Below are 22,586 nucleotides of genomic sequence, written 5' to 3' on the forward strand. Positions count from 1 at the left end.
TTCTTAAAGCTTTTAATAGGGTCAACCACAATATATTAATATTGAAATTAGAAAAAGTGGGTGTTTCAGATTCTCTTCTATCCTGGTTTAAATAATAAAAAGCGTAAAGAAGCTAGAAAAGTCAATGGATTTTGTTCTAGCTATTACGAAGATACGTTTGGAGTTCCTCAGGGGTCCCACCTGAGTCCACTGGTTTTCCTTACTTATGTAAGCGACATTAAATAGGCAATTCAAAGTTTTTACTATTTACGGACGAGATAAGAAATTTTAACTGCTTTGAGCCAGATGATGGCTGCACACAAGATGATTTGAATAGATTACTAGAATGTTGTTGTATAAATGGCTAGGACCTCAATAGAGTGTGATCCTCCTGGGTATTCCTGCATTGTGCATATAAGTAAACTCGTAATGTTTCCAAATTTTGATAATTTTTTGTAAAAGTTTGTCATCAGTACTTGCTAAGATAAAACAGATTTTGGCAAATGACATACCCTTTGAGAAAAGAGAGGGTGGGTAGGCGGAGCTAGTAACTGCCAAGATAAGACTGATTTTGGCAAATGACAGACCCTCCAAGAAAAGAGAGGGTGGGTGGGCGGAGCTAGTAACTGCCAAGATAAGACTGATTTGGGCAATGACATACCCTCTAAGAAAAGAGAGGGTGGGTGGGCGGTTCTAGTAGCTGCTTAGATAAAACTGATTTTGGCTAATGACATATCCTCTAAGAAATTTAATTAAATTATTCTAAGAAAAGACATTAGAGACTCCAAAGCACTTTCAAATTCTTTCCAAATAGGAATATGTTTTAAATTTTTCAAAAAAAACCGGAAGTCCCAAAATTAACTCAAAAACAGGTTAGGTCAGAATTTTCCAAAAATAGAACACCAATGTCCACCAAATAATTTACAAAAAAATCTCCATGGGCTCCCAAAATAATACACCATGGGTACCTAAGAGTCTCCCGAATTAAAGAAAAAAACACTGCGCCACTCAAAACTTTTTCAAGTTCATAAAAAATAAAATACTAAAAGCTCAAAAGATTTGTTCGAGTTCATCCAGCAACAAAACACCAGATTCCTGTATATTTATCCGAAAATAAAACACCAGGAGACCTAAAAGTAACTACGAACATTTTAAACGTAGGGTTTTGAAAACATTGACAATGTTTGATACGTCAAACATTTTTAACTGCGTACTCGATTTTTGCTGATTTGTACCTTCGTTTTAATCAGGCAAACATTGTTGTCAAATGGAATTTTACCAAATTATTACCAACACAACCATATCTTTGTACATTCTAACTGAAATGGTAATTAAACTTGGTCATGGACGAAAGAAAGTTTTATTACTAGTTATTCTGATAATGAATGCGTTGTTTAGTTGTTAAATGTAGCAGAAGAACTAATTTTAAAATCATTTTAACTCCACCAAAATATGAGAAGGAATTTTTTTACTATTTTTGCCAGATTCACGAGTTGATTGTTAAGAGCGTAGTGGAGAGTTAATGCACCATTTTCCAGACACTCGGTATATATTGTACGGTGATTTGGTGTCCGTATTTTCAGATTTATATAGATAGATTAGAAAAAGTGCAACAAAAATGGATCAAGTTGGTCTGTTTTAAATGTAGTATATATGACAGTTAAAATACCTATAAAAATATCTTACTTTTGTTAAAAACAGTTTGTGATCATCCTTCTTTTTTTTAATTTTAGTGAAATTTTTGCATAGCGTATTTTTAAAAATCAGTATCTCAGTTATTTGAGGAAATAATGATAACGATGCACAGTAAAAAAAATTGTGTCGTAGAAGCTGCTAAACTTTTATTTTTACTAGATATGTCTCAGTTTCAACAAATAAAGTCGGAAATATATCTGGTACGATTTCCAAGGTTTCCAAGCTGAAAATATTGGTAAAAACCGCGTTTCAAAATTTCCATAAATAACTGAAATATTGATTTTTTAAAATATATAATGCAATAATTTCATCAAAATTTTAAAATACATGATAATAAACTGTTAAAAAAAAACCTCCTTCGCATTATATAGTGAAAGTTGTGGACAGGTTACATTTAAAATTTCATAACAATAAGTGCGTTAAAAATGGGGATATTACATTCTGAAAATACATATAAGTATTGACGACACCATAAGAGCCAAATATAGCGACTTCTCTTAATGTATTTAGGTTTGCCAGCATTAGAAATAAAGAGGAAATATCTTGGTATGTGTTTTGTACAAAAAGTTCTGGCTGGAGAGTTACGTAGTCCAATGATCTTACAATTATTTAATATTAGAGTACCACAATGTATTGTTAGGAAATCTATGTTTTTAAAGATAGATTACCACAGAACTTGGTCTAAACCATCTAAATTCTCCATTGTGTCGATCCATTAATATGTAAATAATGTATATAGGTATGTCAACAGATTTCTTCAGCGCGAATGTTACAAATTTTAAAAGAAATTTAAGAGCAATTGTGCTGTAAAATGTATTTATACATTCATAAGTAACCTTTGTAAAGTGCCATTAGCGTAAATATACTTAATTTCATTTAATTTCAATTTTTATAAAATGAGTATCTATAAATGATATCAATGATAAAATAAAATTCTTGCAAGTGGCAAAATGTTTTAGTAAAAGTTTCCCAACGAGCGTTGAATTTAGTTCATTTATAGAGACTGCATAAGCTATAAATTTTATTAAAATAAAACTTTTCCTTGCGAACAGAAAATACTAGTGATTGTTCTATAGGAGCAACATCTTCTGTTATTTTAACAAAACACTTCATTGTCCATGGATCACCATTAAATATTCTTCCACATCTACACTGTTATCAGTAACATTATTTGATACGGGTGCAACTAAATTCCGTTTAGTTTTCCTATAACATAATGTGTTACCGTGGAAAAAACCTTCCTTTTCGCACAAAAACCCAGCAAGAGCAAAAGTCTTCCGACTATTATTCAAAACTCCCGATCTGTATCAAAATCCCCGTTGACGGCGGCCCGAGCCGTCATCCTCGAAGGACGGTCAGCAACCCGTGCATCCGTCGTCTCCTCCGTGGGCGCATCTCCTTGTGCGGACCCGGGGGCACCCCGGTGTGGGTGGGTACACGGCAATTACAGTGTTTACAATCGGCAACCAATAGCGAAGGCCAACATGGCAGGTCCGATCCCTCCTATTGCTTATTTACACTCGGTGCTACTTAACTACATGCAAGCATGCACGGTGTGCGTACGACCCGTACAGAACGCCAATGTGCGTAAGCAAAAAAGCGATGACGTAACCGGAGGGGGTGGTTCCGTGGACGATTTGCTGATGATAAGACGACGAATGATTTAGGGGTCTCGGCGAGATTTTTGTGTGTATACACAAACTGTTATTTGTTGCGACACCCACGGAGAAGACGTCCACCCACCCGCAGCAGCCGTTTTAATTAATTTCAACAGTAGATAAAATGATTTAAAAAATGGATGCAGGTCGGCCATTAATCGTTACGACGACTGCTAATCGCTATTTTATTATCAACGGGTAATGACAGTTATTTCCACGTTTCTCATCGGCACGGGCGCTTCTTCAGTAGGCCACGAATTTATCAAGACTGCCAACCGCGAGGATCTGATAGTGTCACTGAAAAGGGGCGGCCGAAGGCGATCTGTGGCATGCAACAAATATGGGTTTATCTATATTTCGTGGCGGCGTTTCTAATGTGATGGGTTTATTGTTTATTTGTTGTTACGGGGTTTTGTGAGTGCCGACTTCGGAACGAAACGCTGGTTTTGGCAACGGTTAACAAATAACTATTTCGCAACGAGGAGATAGCGCTACAATTTTTAGTTCTATCGGTAGATGTCGTCCAGATTCGTTTTTCACTTTTTTTTTAACGAATATCGTCTCCTACATGTACCAACAAAATTTTTCTAACAAATATTGGCAAAAATAAAACAGCGAAAAATGTAAGTATCAATGTAGGTAACATAAACTCCGTTCCAACTCTAGATGCTAAACGATGGAATGACAACTTAAATTTTGTTAAAAATTTTTGTTCGTTATCTTAATATTAACATTAACGTTAAAATCTATAAAAAATTTAGTCTAAAATTATTTAGACAGATAAATCCAATTTCTTAAATATACTTAGTAAGACTTATTATAAAATTGGATTTTGAGATTTTTTTCTAATGATCACTCCTGTAATTAAAATAAATTCATTAATTTTTTTTGAGGTCCTCTTTATAAACAATTTTAAAAAAATTATGCTAAATCACAAACTTTTTCATACATTTTAAACACATCAAAATTTTGAGATGAATCATCAAATTTTTAGAGGGGGATAAAAATAAATTTTGATTAGCGCGTGCATGACTAAAATACCTACACATAAAATTTCACAACAGTCAGTCCAGTAGTTTTGGAGGTTATCTCTCTAATAAAATTGCCAACAGGTTACAGACGACAAACGACAGATAAACAAAGATAGACGGAAACGAGAGATCTATTTTTTCATAAGTAGGTATTCTAATAGGGATCATAATAATTGTTGAGATAACCTTTCGAGGAAGCACTGAATATATTTTCACTTTCTACAAATTTATCCCTCACGGTTACCACTTATGGATTATCAATTTATTTTCAGAATATATAGATATCTCTGTTATTAACAAACTTATTGTTATGAAATTTTAAATATAACATGTCCACACCTTTCATTATATAACGCGGGGACAGTTTTTTTTTTTAACAGTTTACTATCATCCTTTTTTTTAATTTGGTGAAATTTTTACAACACGTATTTTTAAAAATCAAAATTTCACTTAATAATGGAAATTTTGAAATGCTGTTTTCAACACTGTTTTCAGTTTATAAAACTTTATAAATTTCATAGAAAACATTGTCGAATTTTTTTGTCGGAAATGAGATACAATGAAAAGAGTTTCTGTCGAAGAATTTTCTACCCTCTTCATCTCTCATATTTCATGTAGTGTCATCACACAACAAAACTCGCAAAATCAAATTTTATAATTTTTCAAAGAAGCGGAATTTGTTAAATTATCCAGAGTGAAGTCTGTTGAAATAATTTTCAACCACTTTTTCGAGTAATTTTTGTTATGTTCAGTGTTTGTTATAGGTCGTTTACTTTTCTTTTTAATAAAAAAGTGTCTGGAATTTGCTAGATGTACACACAAACAGTAAACTGTGTTATTATGTAAGTATTATAAACTTTTCCTGTTTTGAAAAATTTAGAAAAAAATGGTCTACAGTTATTTAGCTTAATCTGTAAATAAATTCAGTTTTTTTCAGAAATTATGAAGTTTGATTGTGTTAATTTCACTATAATTTTTATTTTAGAATAAAAGAAGGGCCCAATTAGGTATTATATTGTATGTTTTAAGTGAGACTTTCTTAAGGCGAATCCCTCTTTTCGGCTTTTGTGGGGTATACAATATATTTTCTGAATGTTGTATACATATATCAAGACACTTATTGTTATAAAATTTAAAATATAACTTGCCTACAACTTTTACTAGAAAACACGAGGATAATTAAAAAAAGCGGTTTATCATTATCTTTTTTTTTTTAATTTTGGTGAAATTTTTGCATTAGATATGTATCTTTAAAAATGCTCATTTCAATTACTTATGAAAATTTCGGAACGACATTTTTCAGCTTACAAAATTCCAGAAATCACGAAAGAGAAATTGTCGACTTTTTTGACGTAAGGCAGGTTTTTCGATACAACTGCATCCCGAAATTTCCATAAACACTTAATTGAGATATTGATTTTTAAAAATACGTTAAAAAATATGAATATACCAGATACCTTTGGAGAATTTCCAAATTGAACGGCTAAACAACCAGTGAAAAACTGTGTAAAGTTTGTCTAGAATTATAAGAATTTTATGGACTCCCAAAGTTAATTCGTTTTACACCCCTGTTGTCAATTTTATTGTACAGCTGAAGAGCGTGGCGAACTCAGGTACAGAAAACATCGGCTTTTTCCTGACAAGCTCTTTACCTGTACAATAGAACTGACGACAGGGTTGTAAAACGAATTAACGTTGGGAGTCCATAAAATTCTTATAATTCTGGACAAACTTTACTGCAGTTTTGACTCCTTATGGTCTCATCAGTACAGCATATTTCTGTGATTTTATAGTATTCCAAAGTTATTTACTAAAGTGTCTTAAGCTGGCAAATAATTAATGTTTAAAATTTCATAACAATAAGTAGGCAAGTGTGTTGGTAATAATAGAGATATCACATTATAGAAATGTGGTCAACAACCCACAAGAGCCAAAGGTAGGGACTCTAGAGGCGGTTTATGGGATTATTTGTGGAAATTTCGTAAGGCAGTTTTCACCACTGTTTTCAGCCTATAGAACTATACAGGGTGCTGAAAAAAGGCGTACCTACCAACTCAATGACTCGTTGTTGAGGACTGTTTATAGAACAGAGAGAAAATAATTTTAAAAATTCTTGGGCCCAAATGTAGAGAATAATTTCAAAATTTAACTTTTATTTTCAATACTTCACCATATCCTAATTCACCACTTAATGTTGAATACATAAATCAATTAGACTTCCATTATTCAAAATAATTTTGGAGAAATCTTGTTTTCATCCACAATTTTCTTCATTTTATAATATAATAAAAAATTTTAAAATTGTTTAGAATGATTTATAAAAATGTGGCTAATTTTTAGAGTTTTTTTATTTATTGATCTAAACGATATTTTGTTTCTGTAAGTGAATATCAAGTTGACGTAGGGGATTTTTTAATGATTTTTCCAGAACTTAGACTTGCGAACTTAATAATGTACCGTTGAGTCGGTGCGCCATTTTTTCAGCATCTTGTAAACCTTACTCGGGAAAAAAGCTAAAAAGTAGCTTGTGTATCAAAAGTTGCTTTTGCTGTACCTACCTCATTTTCAGCAAAACAAATTGACAATGTTTTTCATGTGGCGTAAGTTGAAAACAGTAGTGTAAACCGCATTCCGAAATTTCCATAAGTAATTGAGATACTGATTTTTTAAAACATGTGATGAAAAATTTATTTAAAAAGCATTTGCTTCCGATAGTTTTTGGAAGAAATAAACATATATATTTTAATTAGGGAAGTACTAGTTTGCGAAATTTCAGAACACTCAATTTTGTAGTTTTTGTTGCATAAATAGTTTTAAAAATAAAGCTGAGGTATGTTATTTTGCATATTTTAAATACTATTAACGGATAACAAAAATTCTAGGTGATGTCAGGCAAAGTTTGGTTAGTCTTTTATTATATAACGATGTTTTCAAATATATATATCCAAAATTTCAACAATTACTCCACAGACGAAAATGGGAAACTTACTTTTTCGCCGCCAAGAAAAGATTCGTTAATTAAAATATTCAGAAACTAAAGATAAATTGATCTCCATACTAAGAAAAGAAATTAGTGTTAGCTTTTTCGAAATCTAGTAATTACTCTAAATAGCAGATATTTGAATTTTCTATAATGTATTTAGTAGATTATTATTAATCGCCTTAAAATGACACAATTTAATTCTGATAATTAACAATTCATTACACTCTATGCTGGCTGTCTCAAATTTTATTTAATAGACAATAGTTTGCTCTCTACTAAAAATGTTGGTAGACAGTTAAAACAAAATTTAATGACATGTTCAAAATTTTACAACACTGCCGTCCAGCAGAGTGCAGTGTTATAAAGTTTCCGTCAGTTGTTATTTTAAAAGTAGAGCTTCATTATTTTGATTTTGAAACCTGAAAGCATTTGATGTATATAATGTATAAGAAGTGATTCGTTTTAGTAGGACATTAACCAAAAAGTAGTGAAGGGTTTTTAAATATAAATATCTAGTTTGAAAAAAATACCATACTAAGGTCATAACAAAATTCAAAACGCTTTTCTGTAAGTCGACTACAAGCTATAAGGATTGAAATTAGTATGTTCTGAAAATTTTCGGGGGTACTGTTCACAAGTTTCTTTGTAAATTTATTTGGGAAAATATTACTCCAAAATCATCAAACGTTTATTGCGACATAACTAATATTCAGTGAATAATTATATTTTTTTGCTCCGTTAGCGCAATTTTATTTTTTTTTTTTAGTTTCTGTCATAAATTTTTTAATAATGCATCTATACATTATTCATTACGGCCATAAAACCCCATGAGCGTTAAACAGTCGATGATTTGTTATTAATTTTGAAATTTCTTACGTTTGATTGCCCAATAAACCCCACGCCACTCATTTTACAACCAATTCTACCTTTAATTTCGGTGGTTTTTAATTCGTGTGAACGATTTCGGCCTATGAAATTTTCAAGCAATTCCAGCTTTTATTGGAGACATGTCCAGGTGTTTTTAAAGCGAGAAAAAGAACATAAAAGTTAAAGACATCGAGCCCGGTAAGATGAGACAGGTTGAACGGTCTAAGGTCAGATCTGGTACTGTTCGAGCCAGTACCACCGTAATTAAAGTTATTTCCATCCTCGTTCCAGTTATAAAATACTTAATGAGAAATATATAGTTTAACAGCATACCGCATTAACATATCTTTTTAATTATCAGTTTAATTAATGTTTTTGTAAAAATATCCACTCTTTCGTCCCTGTCATGCTTTACAATCAGCGATTAAAGATTAAGTAACCTGTCAGTGCATGTTGTCTTTTGGAATCAATTAAAAATTGAAATCTCAATCAGCGAGAATTCTCCCGTTTGGGTATTTAAATGTTGCTTCAATGTTTGTTTTTCGTGGCTCAGGATGATTTAGAACTGGTATGTTTAATTAATTTACAGTGGTGGCGAATAGGCGGCTACGATGGATGTTATCTTCAAGTTATATTCCATTTTGGGAATGTTTTCGGGAGCGTTATCTCTATTTACTGCCACAACAGAAATAATAGATCAAGAGCCGTCTGTGTGTACAAATGGGTAATGGGACTATTAAATATTAGCTTTGGCATATTTGCTCTACTAATTTGGTGTTACTGTTTTCCATCTAAAAATTTCCACTGGATTTTTGCGTATTTGTTCTGTCCACATTACACGAAATTAATTTTTCCGAAGCATGAGTATATATAAAAGGTTGCACTGTAGTGATTTAACAATACTCTTTTTTCTATTTATTTTTAATATAAAATATAAATTTGTTATTTCTCGGAGTGTATAGTTCTCACGTTTGTAGCGTGTTGATTCAGCGAAATATGGCCGGTTTGAATTATTAATGTCAACATTTGAGTAAAATAAAGATCCATAAAAAAATTCGAACTTGTGGAGTAGTAAGTAGTACATTTGCTTGAAAATAAGAATGGGTTTGATTATGAACACGCAAGACATGTTCATTTGCATGCAAAAAGTTTTAACCATACAGTTGTATCAGATTGCAGAATAATTTGTTTGAAAGTGAATTCAGACAATATAAATTTTATTGCGTCGAAATTGTGCTGCGTAAGATTACTTTCGAAAAGAACCAAGATCACGCATGTTTAAAGTTAAAAAAAATATTTCATGTCTAATATCAACCCGCTTTTTTACCACCGAACAGCGGCTTTTCCACTTCTAGTTTCACCGTTTGGCAAATTAATCAAAATTTTGTTGGTAGATCTGGTGATGTCGTTCCGATAATAACAGTTTTGGGTTTTAATAAAAGATTATCAACAGATTTATTTTCGTCGTAAATCCGACCACACAACACCCACTAACAGTCTCGCCGTAAAAATATCACCATTGGTGGAAATCGGCGATCGGCACTCTCATAAAAAATAAACCTGTCCTACCTGCCCCATTTTTGGCGTCAGTGCTTTATATTGGGCGAGCAATTAAAAATGCTCCCGGCCATAAATCGGCAATCAAAGGGTGGAATTCCGTCGGACATCGAACACATTTTAGCCTAAAATAAAACACATGTACCGTTATTACTAAAACATATTGAAATGGACGTTTCACGTGCCTATAATTGCAAATAACACTTAACGTTATTGCAGGCGGGTCCCGCTGACGCCATAAATTTTAAAAATCCACGGAACGGAGGGATTCGGGGGTCCCGGGAGAGTCTGAATGTCTATAGACCTAGTGTCTCCTCGGGGTATTTACCCCTGCTAAGGTATAGGTGGAGTCCCGCTATAAATATACGGGAATTTTATCAAGCCTTCGACTGTATACGAGCCACTATCACTACGATATTATGGAAATGGCAAATAAAAAAATCAAAAATAACCCATCCGGAGGCTGAAGGGGAGTTTTATTGGCGTGTAGTCGGATAATGGGTGGAGAGATTCTTGTGTGTTTAGGGTTGGAGCGACTCTAAACGGGGAGTTTGTTTATATGCACATGGGTGGATTTCAAGCCCGTCTTGAAATCTAATAGTTATTCGAAAATTATTATAATTGTAAAATCAAATTATGTAGGTACAAATGAATCGAAAAAAACAATACAGCAATTAAAAAATATTATCTTTAATTTGTGTTAAAAATATAATATCTAACATCTCAAAGGTAGGTATGTATTATCTACTCTACGCTAGATGGCATAAGTATGCACACATTCTTTTTAATTTTTTAATTAATGCTAATTATTTTCTTCGTCGAAAATCTGGTATTGTAAGTGTTAATAATTTTACAGCCTTTTTTGAAAAACGGTTTCTTTGAAAATCAAACTCAACTAATCAAAAAACAGTAATTAAAGTGATATTAAAAGCTTAAGTACTTACTGAGATACTTTATTAATTTTTTGCTTGCTTTAATAAACTTGTAATCTTACCAGTAGAAGATATAGTTAATAGGATCTTAATCGAGTTAATTTGACAAATGCGTAATTTCCTGTTTTCTTGGCTTTTAACAGCCCGCACAAAAAGAGAATGAAAGTTTCGTCTGTTCTCTGTCAGTAATTAATAACTTTATAAGGCAGATAATCTTCAAAACTACCGAACAGATTCCGCTGAAATTGTATAGTGTAAGTAATAAAAATTCAAACAAAATTTGTCTACGCATCCCAAAAAATCGATAAGCCTGTTTATACCGAAAAGGCAATATAACCACAATAAAAGACAGCTATGAATTTTCGAAAATTGGTCTTTGATAGTGTTTTCGTTTTGTCAAATTACCATCGATTAGAAAGTTTCAGTTGAAAATGCAACTATCAAAGGCAAACTCTCAAAAATCTATGGCTGTTTTGATCTCTCGGTATTGGAAATAATGGTGTTTTGAAATTCCCGTCTCTTTCGTAATTGTGTGTATTCAAGATCAAATTTTACATAGATTACAGAAGTTTTGAGTAATATTTTATGAAATATTAAGTCCTGAAATGTGGTGTTATTTTTGAGAACTACATAATACAGTGTTCTTGAAATTTCAGAAATTATTTGGACTATTGCTAAGTATATTTGTAGTGCTTAACAGACACGAAAACTTTAGTTTAAATAATTTTAGCAACGTTTGTCTTTGTTTCGTCCACTCATCCAGAATGTAATCAGAAACCACATTCATTTTTTTAATATTTGCTTTATTTGTACTTCCTCAGCGTAAGCTAAGGCTACTTTTATATTTTCTCGACATTTTATGACCCCTAGAGTACGAAAAATAGGTTTCCTGTTTCCGTCTGTGCGTCTGCCGTGTCTGGATTTTAATGAGATAGATAATCTCCAAACCTACTGGACCGATTGTTGTCAAATTTTATATACTATTAGAAATATCATGGATGGTAAAACGCTAATCAAAATTTGGCTAACAACCCCACTAACAATAGGATGACGTCATCTTCAAAATTTACATTAATAAATATTATTTGAATTTTATAAAATAAAATATTCCTGCAGATGTGGTTTATGAATCAGTATTGAGCATAACGTTCCTTAAATTTTATAGAATTACATTTTTCTACATGTGTGATTTAAGAATCCGTGTTTTTACCCTAGGCATCCAGATTTTTCGGAAAAAAAAATCAAAATTTCATAACAACATTTCACTTGTTAATCATAATTTTTTAGTTTATACCCTCCTAGAATTGATGACGTCATTTTACAATTTTGCCGAACGGTCGTTAAATTTTATAGAATTACATACTTGTACATTTAAGAATCCTTGTTGAGTTTTTACAATAGGCATCCAGATTTTTTGGAAAAAAATCAAAATTATATTTTGCAATTTAACTTTGAAATAAATGATAAATCGTTAATCAAAATTAATAAATAATAAATGTTCTTTGAATTTTATAAAATAATATGCTCCTACATGTGTGGTTTATGAATCCGTATTGAGTTTTTACCCTTGGCATTCAGATTTTTTATTTACCGTTTGTAATATTTTTGTATAAGAAACTTAAAATGGAAATGAAATCTTCACTGCAGTCAGTATTATAATAGGAGAACAGAATTTCTTTACAACGTAGCTCATATGTAGCACATAAAATTTTATCTACAAATCAACCTTAATACATTTTGATATTGTGACAACAAAATCACAAAAAATGACTAATTCTAGCACTGCAGTTTAGAACTAGCAGTGGTGGAATATCGGAAAAATTTCTTTTATTCTGGACGTGTCAGGCATTTATTAATCTTATTATTGTTAATTTCGCTATTTAATATTTGGTTCTTGACCTATATGTATTTCTTAATGAAGAACATGTCAGATTACGACGCCGTTCAAAATATTTTTAAAATACACACGTTTATTTTATTAAAAATAAATTTCGCTCTTGTGTAACCTTGAAATAATAAATTTTTAGTAAACAAAACGTCGGTTTTAAAAAAACAGTTTCTAATATCGTGCTAACGCTGACAACAGTTATTTATTTTTGTAATTCATTTTTAATAATTATAAAATAAATATGAGATGTCTCGTAAGGTTTTAGAATTTACATACTTAATTAATTTTGGAATTGTTTAAAAATGAGAAAAAAATAATTGAAAAATTAATATCACAAAAACCGATAATATTACGACATTTTAATTCAGCTACGTTTACTTAATTTTATTTCATAATTATTGCTAATTAATCATCTGTTAAACGTTTTCTTGATCTTTATGAAATAGCAGAACATCTTTCTGACATTACAAGATTTTGAGGAAGTTTCCAAGTCGCGAATCTCAGTAATTCAATTTTGACATTTATTTAGATTTTTGCAGTTTAGTCACTATGTTCCTTAGATTCTTCTTAGTGTTTTTTTTTTGCAAAGTGTAAATATAACTAACGAAAAACGTTGTTAGATTTTTGTAAGGCGGCGGTAAAAGATGGCAACTTTGTTTCTGTGTCACTAGATGGCGTATGCCTGCACTGAATATTCTTCTTTACTGTCAACTTACTATAAAGTGTTATTATCTATGGAGCCGGTGCTTTTTTCAAATTGAAAATATTGTCGTTAAGTGTTTTTTGAAAAAATAAAATATTTATCAGGTGATTGAAGCAAATGTTAGTTCACATTTGTCAATTTTGAATATGAATCCTGAATTGGTGACAAAAAAATCACAGACATTAATAGTCATTCAATACTAAGTATTGTCTTATTGTATTTTTTTATAGGAACAGATCAGCAAGTCCGATTTAGAGACTCTTAGAAAACATTTGCTTGATTTTGGTAGCGTTTAAAAATGTTTCTTATCTGATCTTGGTTTAGAAACTGATATCTTGTAAGTCAGTAAATCTGGTGTAGAAATTTACACAAAGAATCTAGCGTAAAAAGAAAAACTTGGAAACTTGATGAAGGAATTAAGTGTCCACCCTATATATGAGCCTATTGATGTTTATGAAGTGTAGGTTATAAAAATTCGTTCTCGTTTGAAACCTACTTAAAAACTAAATAGCTCCTCAAATCTCGAGGCAATTATGTAATAACTTTAATTTATCGTTCCCTCCCATAAATCACAATAAACTTTTACGATGATATTCCGTAAGAATCCGGCGGTTTAATTACTAATCCCATTTGTTCGAGTGCTACCCTTTGGGCATAATGAGCGATCCGAATAGTGAAAACACGCATTAAGACGGGTAAACAGTGGGATAGGGCTGCGTGTGGTGTTCTAGCAGAGAGGATTATAATTGCAACGAGAGCACATGTGCCGTCATTAATCATTTGCCCTGCAAAAAAGTAATTAAGCTATTCATTGTATCGGTCGAAGGCCCATCTCGCTCGTTTTCAGCTCCGTGTTTGGACACCATGTGCATTCGCTTTCAAATTGAAAGCGTAATTCCATTTCGCTTCGGTATCAATACGGTGCTGAAAGAGCCGCCTGAAACAATGCCGGACACAGCCGGAATTATGGCACGGAAGGGCTTCGGGAATTATTTATTTGCCATTGACATTTTTCGCCAGCAACGTTGCCTCGATTAATAATTCCAGAATTCCGAGCCGGTGCAAAACCCAAATTTGGGATAATGCGGGCCAGGTGGAGGCTGTATTTGTAAACAAGCACTTTTGCAAAGAAATTTTCCAACTGTTTACGTGAAAACGACAAAATAATAATAATAATAAATGCGCATTGTTGTAATAGTAATAGGCACTCGTCGATCTTTATTAAATTCCAGTATCATCGTAAAAGTTTATTGTGATTTATAGCAAGGAACAATAAATTAAAGTTATTACATAATTGCCTCAAGATTTAAGGAGTTATTTGATTTTACAGTTACAGACCGAACTACCGAAAGAGGCTATAAATTACCAAATCGGATGGGCAAGAGTTTAAATGCACCTTCGTCGGACGAACTTCATGCATTTTACGAGGCATTCTCGTATTTGAAAGGGAGAAAGTCAAAGACACCCCGTCGACAAAAGTAAACTACGACAATAAATCATAGCGTTTTGAGGAAAATGAAGAGATTTTAGCTGGGTACCTGGGAGCAAAAGAATCGACGGTCCTTCTCGGTAGGGCAAGGATGTTGCCATTGTTCCACACCCAGCAGGTGGCGACTTAATTCTAATCCTCTCAACTAAAGTTAATTGTTTCATTGCAAACCCATTACGAGGGTCCCCCGAGAGAAGAAGAAATGGCTCTCCAGGTACCTGAAGAAGCGTATTTTGACGTTTCTCTTTATCCCTTCCGTTACACCACCGGCGCAGGAATGAATGGGGTCGCCGACCAGAGGAAATAAATTATTCAGAAGAAATAGAAAAGTGTTGGGTACACGATAGAGGTGTCTAAACGAAGTGAAAATTTACTGGAGAAACATTTTAATGAGGGCTGGATTTCGCTTTTCTTGTTAAGACGTTTTGTTAGCTTTGCTTTGTGACAGTGTTTTCACAAAATCTAAGTTGTAATTTAATTGTACCTTGACTACAGTAACTATTTCAAATAAATTTCAAAATAAACACTTGCAGACTTTGTCGTTTTGTATGTATAAGGAAGTTCCACATTCATTTAAAACACATGAAGAAATTTATTTTTCTTTAGTTGCATATAAATTTAAATTTCTAATATACCTACATATATATATTATTTTGGCAAAATGTTTTTTTTGTTTTTTTATCACAGCACTTAAACTCAGTACTTGTAAACGTTATTATTTATAACTAGCTAGAACATATACCCACCAATGATAAGTTTTACACCCACGTTGACTTTGTTTTGTAAAAAAAAACAATAAAATTGCAATATTGTGACACAATGTGATACATATTTATCAGCCTCGTTGTGTTCACACTTTGAATAAATGTGTTCATACGACAGATCTTGCAACAACTTTGGGTAGTCTTTAGGTAGGGTACGGCAAAATTACTACCTGCGAATTATGCAGAGAATAAGAGAGGAATTTGAGGTTTTATGAGCTCTTTATCTGTAGAAGTAGGCACGCCCACGGTGTTTCAAACGGAAAAACCCTTGCCAAGGGTTCGTCTTGGTCAGCCAGCTTACAGTCATAAATTACTATCTCGATTTATTAATTGTACATTTCAGTTTCAATCGATCTGCTATTTTAGATGAAGGTGACAATTTTCGGGCATTAATCGGAACAGGGGTCAAATTAGTACTATTACAATGGACTAAGATTCAACTAGCGTGAAATTTGCAAATGTGTCCAGGCCAGTCTGACTTTCCTCTGCAGTTCTTTAGAATAGTAGCAATTATTTTATTTTGAAAATTAACTAAATATGTAAAACAAAAGCTGAAGAGTAAGTTTTTGCATAATTTAGTGATGAATGTCAATTAATTAGTGATGAGTTTGACTTTTTTAGCAATCATCTTATTCCATGTGAAGCATCGCCATTGATGGATCTTTCACTATGAAAGGAGATTTCAGCACATGAGTTCTTACCGATCGTCAATATGATTATTCCCCAGATTTATGGCACGATTTTTATTTAAAAAATAGTATAGGAACACTGCGAAGACGGTTGGTGAGGTGTTGACAGTGGTTTTATATAGTTTTTGTTCTCACAAAGTACTTTAACCAATATATATCTTTTAATTATTTATTGTTAAATTAATTTATAAGGTTATTTTTGTTGTGTTATCAGAGTGCCTATGCATCCTAAGATGTACACACTTATGTACATCAATATTCATAAAATAAAATAAAATAAAAGATAAGTTTGTGCTTTATTAAAGTGTAAAACGTTATAGATATAGTGGGCCAACATTTCGAGCATTAGAGGAAGTGATAATAAAATCAAATATATTTTTTACAGATTTCGTTAGTGGGAATCAGTTTATTAATAACGCTTTTTATTTTTCTACCTGTTGGTACTTACTACTCCTTTCCCGGGCGTTCTCTACCTGCAACGAGTACTTGGCAAAATTACCGTTGCACTCCCAAGTTTCTCAAAGTCTTTACAGTGGTTGCAAGTGATATTAGTGACGTAGAAGTGTGGATAACAATTTTGTTTTAGTGACTATGGAACTTCCTGTATTGGTATGTAAATATCATTCATAAATGTTAAATCTTCTCCAAAAACTAGAGTACCCCTTCCACTTTCACGATAATGGAGGTACAAAAACCACGTGTTCTGCAAGTTTGGACAGTTTGAATTATTGGAAGTAGCATAACTCGTTCAAACTAATAAATTTACATTGTTAGTTTAAACTAACTGTTTATTGAAAAGTCGCAAGCTCACAAGGTTTTTTAATATATATTTTTAAAAAATTGCACTAGACACGTGGCCCTAGAAGGAACAAATTTCACTTACAAGAATAATTGTATTTTATTATCAATGATTTGAATATTTTTAAGCACTTGTTTCTTTAGTTTTTTTTGAAACTTTGTGGTTATTAATTTATTGAAAAGAAATAAACTGTAGTCAGGTACATTTAAATCACAATCATAAGTATTTAACTTTTTTGCATATTCGTTAGTATTTTAAACTGTATAGAATCCAACCTTTGCAGAAACACGTGTTATGCAGTCGGTTGGCGAAAATGAATAACCCACTTGACGGCATAATTAATGTTTAAGTACTTTTGTTCTTTGTTAACAGTCCTCCGCAACATTATTTGTCAATATGACTAAAGCAAATCGGTGTACTTGCATTTTCTTCCAACGAGGGTTTAGGCATGAAAAATTATCTTATATGAATGTCAGTCAGTAAACTAAAAATTAATTATTATATGCAATTTATAAACAATTGTAGAAATAGATTTTTCTATTTAGATGAAACCTAAAATACCTACCTTGTTAATTCTTAAAAATTCAAATTTTACTTCAAAATCAAACACTCCGTATGAATACATTAAACGAAATTTATAGAAATTCTATTTTTACCTTGCAGATTTTAGCCCTTCTGACCATGCAATACACAGTTACCCAATCCGACGATGAAACGAAATGTTTTCAACCAACAAAAGAGGAAATGACGTTTCTTTGTCCAGTCGATTACTACCAACGAGGTGGTTTCGAAATGTCGATGACACGTACAAACGAAGTCACTATTCAGTGTGCCCATTTGGAAAAATTTAAAGTCAACAGAATGCCGAAAATTCAACTGCAAAAAATCAACCTTTTGACGTTTAAATCGTGTCCGTCGCCTGAAAACGGTTTTCAAGCGGTGTTAGATTGGTTTTCGACGACGAAGCTAATAGTACTCGAAATTGAATATCAAGTTAATCCTGAAAAGTTGACAAAGGAAGTGTTTCAAAATCTTCAGTTCTTGAGATACTTGAAACTGGGAAACAATAGATTTAACGTGTTAGAGGAAGACATTTTTACAAATACCCCGAATTTATTCGCACTGGAATTACGACACAATAATCTAACACAACTGAGTACAAAGCTGTTTGAAGAATTACGCGTTTTGGAATGGTTGGATCTGGCAGATAATAGAATAGAAAAGATACCTTGCGGTTTATTTCGTTCTCTCAAAAAATTACAATATTTGCATTTGTGGGGCAATAACATTAAGTTTATAGACAAATGCTCTTTTCAACGACTTTCTGATTTGGAGTTTCTAGACTTAAGTGGCAACGAAATAGAAGCACTTTCTGACAATGTGTTCAAAGATTTACGACAACTGATGAATCTAAGTTTAGCAGGAAATAAAATTAATGCTATTTCATCAAATATGTTCAGATTTTCTGCAAACCTGCACTCTGTTATATTAAGAAATAATCCTAACCTTATTGTCGGCGAATACTTGTTTTCTAATTTCAGTTTTTTGCAAGAAGTAGATATGTCGAATTGCAATTTGGGAAATATTTCTGAAAACATTTTTGAAAATTCAAGAAAGATGAGAATTGTCGATCTGAGAAATAATAATCTGAGGGAAATTCCGCAAAACTTGTTCCGAGATCTTTTTTTGTTAGAAACAATTGATATCTCTCACAATCGAATCAAGGGCGTTGAAAATACGTTCACTTCTTTAATAAAATTAAAAATCCTTTTTTTGCAACACAACGTCATTGAAAATATTACTGAAAATACGTTTTCTGATTTGGTTCGTCTTGAAGAATTGAATCTTGAGCAGAATAAAATTAAATATATAAATCCAATGGCTTTTTATAACAATGGTTACTTGAGAATAATTAATTTGTCAAGAAATTTGTATTCTGGAGAAGACACTATACTCAAGGATTTGGTGTATCTGGAAGCAGTAGATTTCAGTTATAATTTTATAGATCAAATTGAAAAAGTTATAACACTGGATAACAAAGTAATGCTGGAAACTTTAAACTTAAGAGGAAATTTCATCACTAAGGTCACGGTAAGTACGCACCAACTTTTCATTTTCTTCAAATAATTATTAAAAATTGTAGCTCAGTTACTTGGAAGGTCCTGGAGGAGTGGATATAGATCTAACATTTAACAATATAACTGTAGTCAGCTTCAAGAATATCGATCGTGAGAATGGTACTAATAATTCCATACTTCGTCTAGGGCATAATCCCCTTCATTGTGACTGTCACAATTACGACTTATTCAAATATTTTAATGGTGAAGTGTCAGATAAGGTGTTGATGAAGTTTGACATTAGAACTGAAAACGTGGCATGTGCTACACCTAAAATACTCAGAAAAAAAACTCCAAAAGTTTTAAAATTGTGGTCTTTGGTCTGTCCGCTTGAAAACCTTACTAGAAAAACAGGTTGTCCTAAAATTTGTCAGTGCAGTTGGAGACCAATCGACGGATCAGTTATTATAGACTGTGCTAACAGAAATTTGACAAAGTTTCCCAAAATTGTGACGAATAGTTTCAGGTGGATTAATTTCAGTAATATCGAAATAAATGTGACAAATAACAACATAGTTTTGATAAATCTGACCAAATACGATGAGATCACTAAACTTTACATGTCCCACAATAAACTCAAAACCATTGCTGGAATACCCAGGAGATTAAAAGTATGAGTCTATATTCACCGTTTTCTTACAACTAATTGACTTTTCTAGGTTTTAGAACTTGATCATAACGATTTGTCAGCGCTAAGTTCTGATGTTCTCCGTACTTTGGACACATCTCATTTAGTTAACGTCAGTTTGAAACACAACCCTTGGATTTGTACCTGTGGTTCTGAAGTTTTGACAAATTTCGTTCGAAAGCACGCAAAAATCGTAAGATTTAATTAAACAAAAACAGTAAAACTTTTTAATTTTATACTTTTTAGATGGATTTCAAGCAAATTTATTGTGTCAACAGTACGATTCTTCTTGTTAGTTTAAACCAGAACGACCTTTGCAAAGATATTACCCTAATCGTTACTGTTGTCGTAATATCCCTTTTGTTATTGCCAGCAGTATTCTCTGCCTTATTTTACAAATTTCAACAACCAATAAAAGTTTGGATGTTTTCTAAAAACTTATGCTTGTGGTGGGTTGCAGAAGAAGATTTAGACAGGAATAAAGTTTTCGATGCTTTCATCTCCTACTCCTCCAAAGACGTAGATTTTATTGTAGAAACTTTAATACCAGAGTTAGAGAAAGGACCAGAAGATTATAAACTTTGTGTAGATTTCCGCAACTGGACTCCTGGAGAATTGATTAGTTCAAATATAGTCAAATCTATAAATGAATCGAAACGAACGATTATTATTCTTTCGCAGAATTTCTTGGAGAGTGTTTGGGGACTTTCTGAATTTAAACAAGCGCATGCTGAAGCAATGGCCGCTGGACGATGTATAGTGATTATAATTATTTATGGCAATACAGATGTGGGACAAATAGAAGACGAAGAATTAAAATTATATTTAAAGACGAATACGTATTTAACGTGGGGGGAACCTTACTTTTGGGCCAAATTACGATACGCTCTACCACATAAAAATAATAATCGTTAGGATTGTGCAGTGTATTATTTCTTGTTCTAATAAATATTTTTCTTTTAATTCGTATTTATATTTGTGATTTTCACTGTTTTTATCTAATCTATCATATTTCTGACTGAGTTAAATTCACGTAAAAATAAGGTAAACACATTTTTGCAATAGTATGGTTTACATACAATAGATGTCACATGGTGTCGCTTTCTGTCTTCCAGTGTGGTATTTTAAATGATTCTACAAAAATTCAAAATTTCGTAAATTTGTTAACAGTAATTAATTATTTTGTAATAATTGAAAATAGTGTTTTTTTAATTTATTCCATTTCACTCGATTTGTGTCGTACACACAGGTCTCACATATCGTAATAAATTACATCATTGTGACCGATCAACAAAACGTTACATTACAAAACCGCAATGTAAAGCTTTTTGGGATATTTATGTCCGTTTTATATTTTTTCTAACACCTTTCTCTTCATTAGGCAGCATTAGCCCATTATAAATCAAATTAAATATTTTGTTAGTGTGACATGAATAAGAAATGTTGGTTAAATTTGCATACAAGATATCCAGAAACACGAAATTTATTACCGAAACAAAAAAATTGACATCTCATTTCGCATACATCATTAATGAACACATTTGACTTTTCAGGCGTAATTATTATTCGTAAGGTATCGAAACGGTTCTTTTTGTAATAAATTATTTCGCAACGATCTAGAATTAGTGTTAATACCATAAACATCTGGCGGTAATTAACATTAAAATGAACGTAAAAAAGTGCGAAAATGAGCATTCACACATTTTTTAGATTAATTAAATTGAGAAATCTGGAGTCGGAGTTGGGGAAAAGGTGGCGGTCGAGCAAACGCGAAGGTTAGAGTGTTTATTTTAACTGAAAGCTTTTGATAGATGCGTTTTCTATAATAATGGGTAACATAATGACTACTGAACCATCGTAATAGCAGACATACCAACATTAGAAAAAACGAAAGCGAGTAACGGACACAAAAGTATAATTAGAGCCATAGTAGGTGCACATTTCGATGTTAGGTAAAACAATTTTATGATTGATGATGGGGAAGACCTTGAAACAATCAAGAAGCTCAGGGCTGCTCGTTTTTGATTTGTACCCGTGATGGGTTACGTGTCTGGAGGAGCAGCTATTATCCAAAACCAGAAATCCTGATTGGTGCTACTAAGACTCATTATAGAGGCTTCGATTTATTCGCGCGTTATTATTTATAGGTAGCTGAACCTTTTTCCTCCCTTTTTTCTGCATAAAACTTGCATGGCTTCGTCGTCTAGACGCTTTTAACTAACTCATCGTTTAAAAAGCGACCGTTTGCTTTTGTATGTGTATTCTGGTTAATTTTTAATGCGCAAATTGAGTTTGCCGGAGACAGGAAGACGCGCGTCAGCTCAGGTAGACGGCGAGGTGGTCAACTGCTAGATTGTTAGAGAGTGCAGTGAAATGCAACTGCATTATTTAGAGACCGACCTCGTACTTTAAATGATAATGCAAAAGTGCATAAAATATGTATAACAGGCGCACACGTAAGTCTGGACAGTGCGCAACGTACGAGCAATAAACTCACGGCATTATTGGACTGGGGGGATTTGGGGAGTTGGAGGAACACCCCGAGGACTTGAGCCAACACGCGTCTTCGAAATACGTGGCTTTTGACTTTTCAATTATTGGACTTCGCAGTGACCCCACCTCGCCGACATTTGCGACAATGGGGTTGTTATTAAGCTCCAAAGTTGCAGATGCGACGACATGCTCATGTTTAATATCGGTACTACAAAGATTTTCTTTCGAACAACTGTCCTTTTTTATCAAAACATTTGTACTATGTACATTCTATGCACTTTGTGGAATAACAAGAAAACATGAAATAGAAAAAA

General features: G+C 32.6%; 2 protein-coding genes across 2 annotated transcripts in view; one reads left to right on the plus strand and one right to left on the minus strand.

Moving 5' to 3' along the window:
• LOC135134670 (protein toll-like) overlaps nucleotides 1-22,586 on the minus strand; it is a 348,414-nt gene that overhangs the window by 22,906 nt on the left and 302,922 nt on the right. The gene's annotated exons all lie outside the window — the stretch shown is intronic.
• LOC135134007 (protein toll-like) lies at nucleotides 14,985-20,694 on the plus strand. Its single transcript, XM_064062574.1, has 5 exons — nucleotides 14,985-14,996; nucleotides 17,698-19,125; nucleotides 19,178-19,762; nucleotides 19,811-19,972; nucleotides 20,026-20,694. The coding sequence occupies exons 1-5, from the start codon at nucleotides 14,985-14,987 to the stop codon at nucleotides 20,692-20,694; spliced, it is 2,856 nt and encodes a 951-aa protein (XP_063918644.1).

The sequence above is a fragment of the Zophobas morio genome, unplaced genomic scaffold (genome assembly GCF_036711695.1).
Source record: "Zophobas morio isolate AGI-343-1 ecotype UQ-CSIRO unplaced genomic scaffold, CSIRO_AGI_Zmor_V1 ptg000023l, whole genome shotgun sequence".
Taxonomy (NCBI): domain Eukaryota; kingdom Metazoa; phylum Arthropoda; class Insecta; order Coleoptera; family Tenebrionidae; genus Zophobas; species Zophobas morio.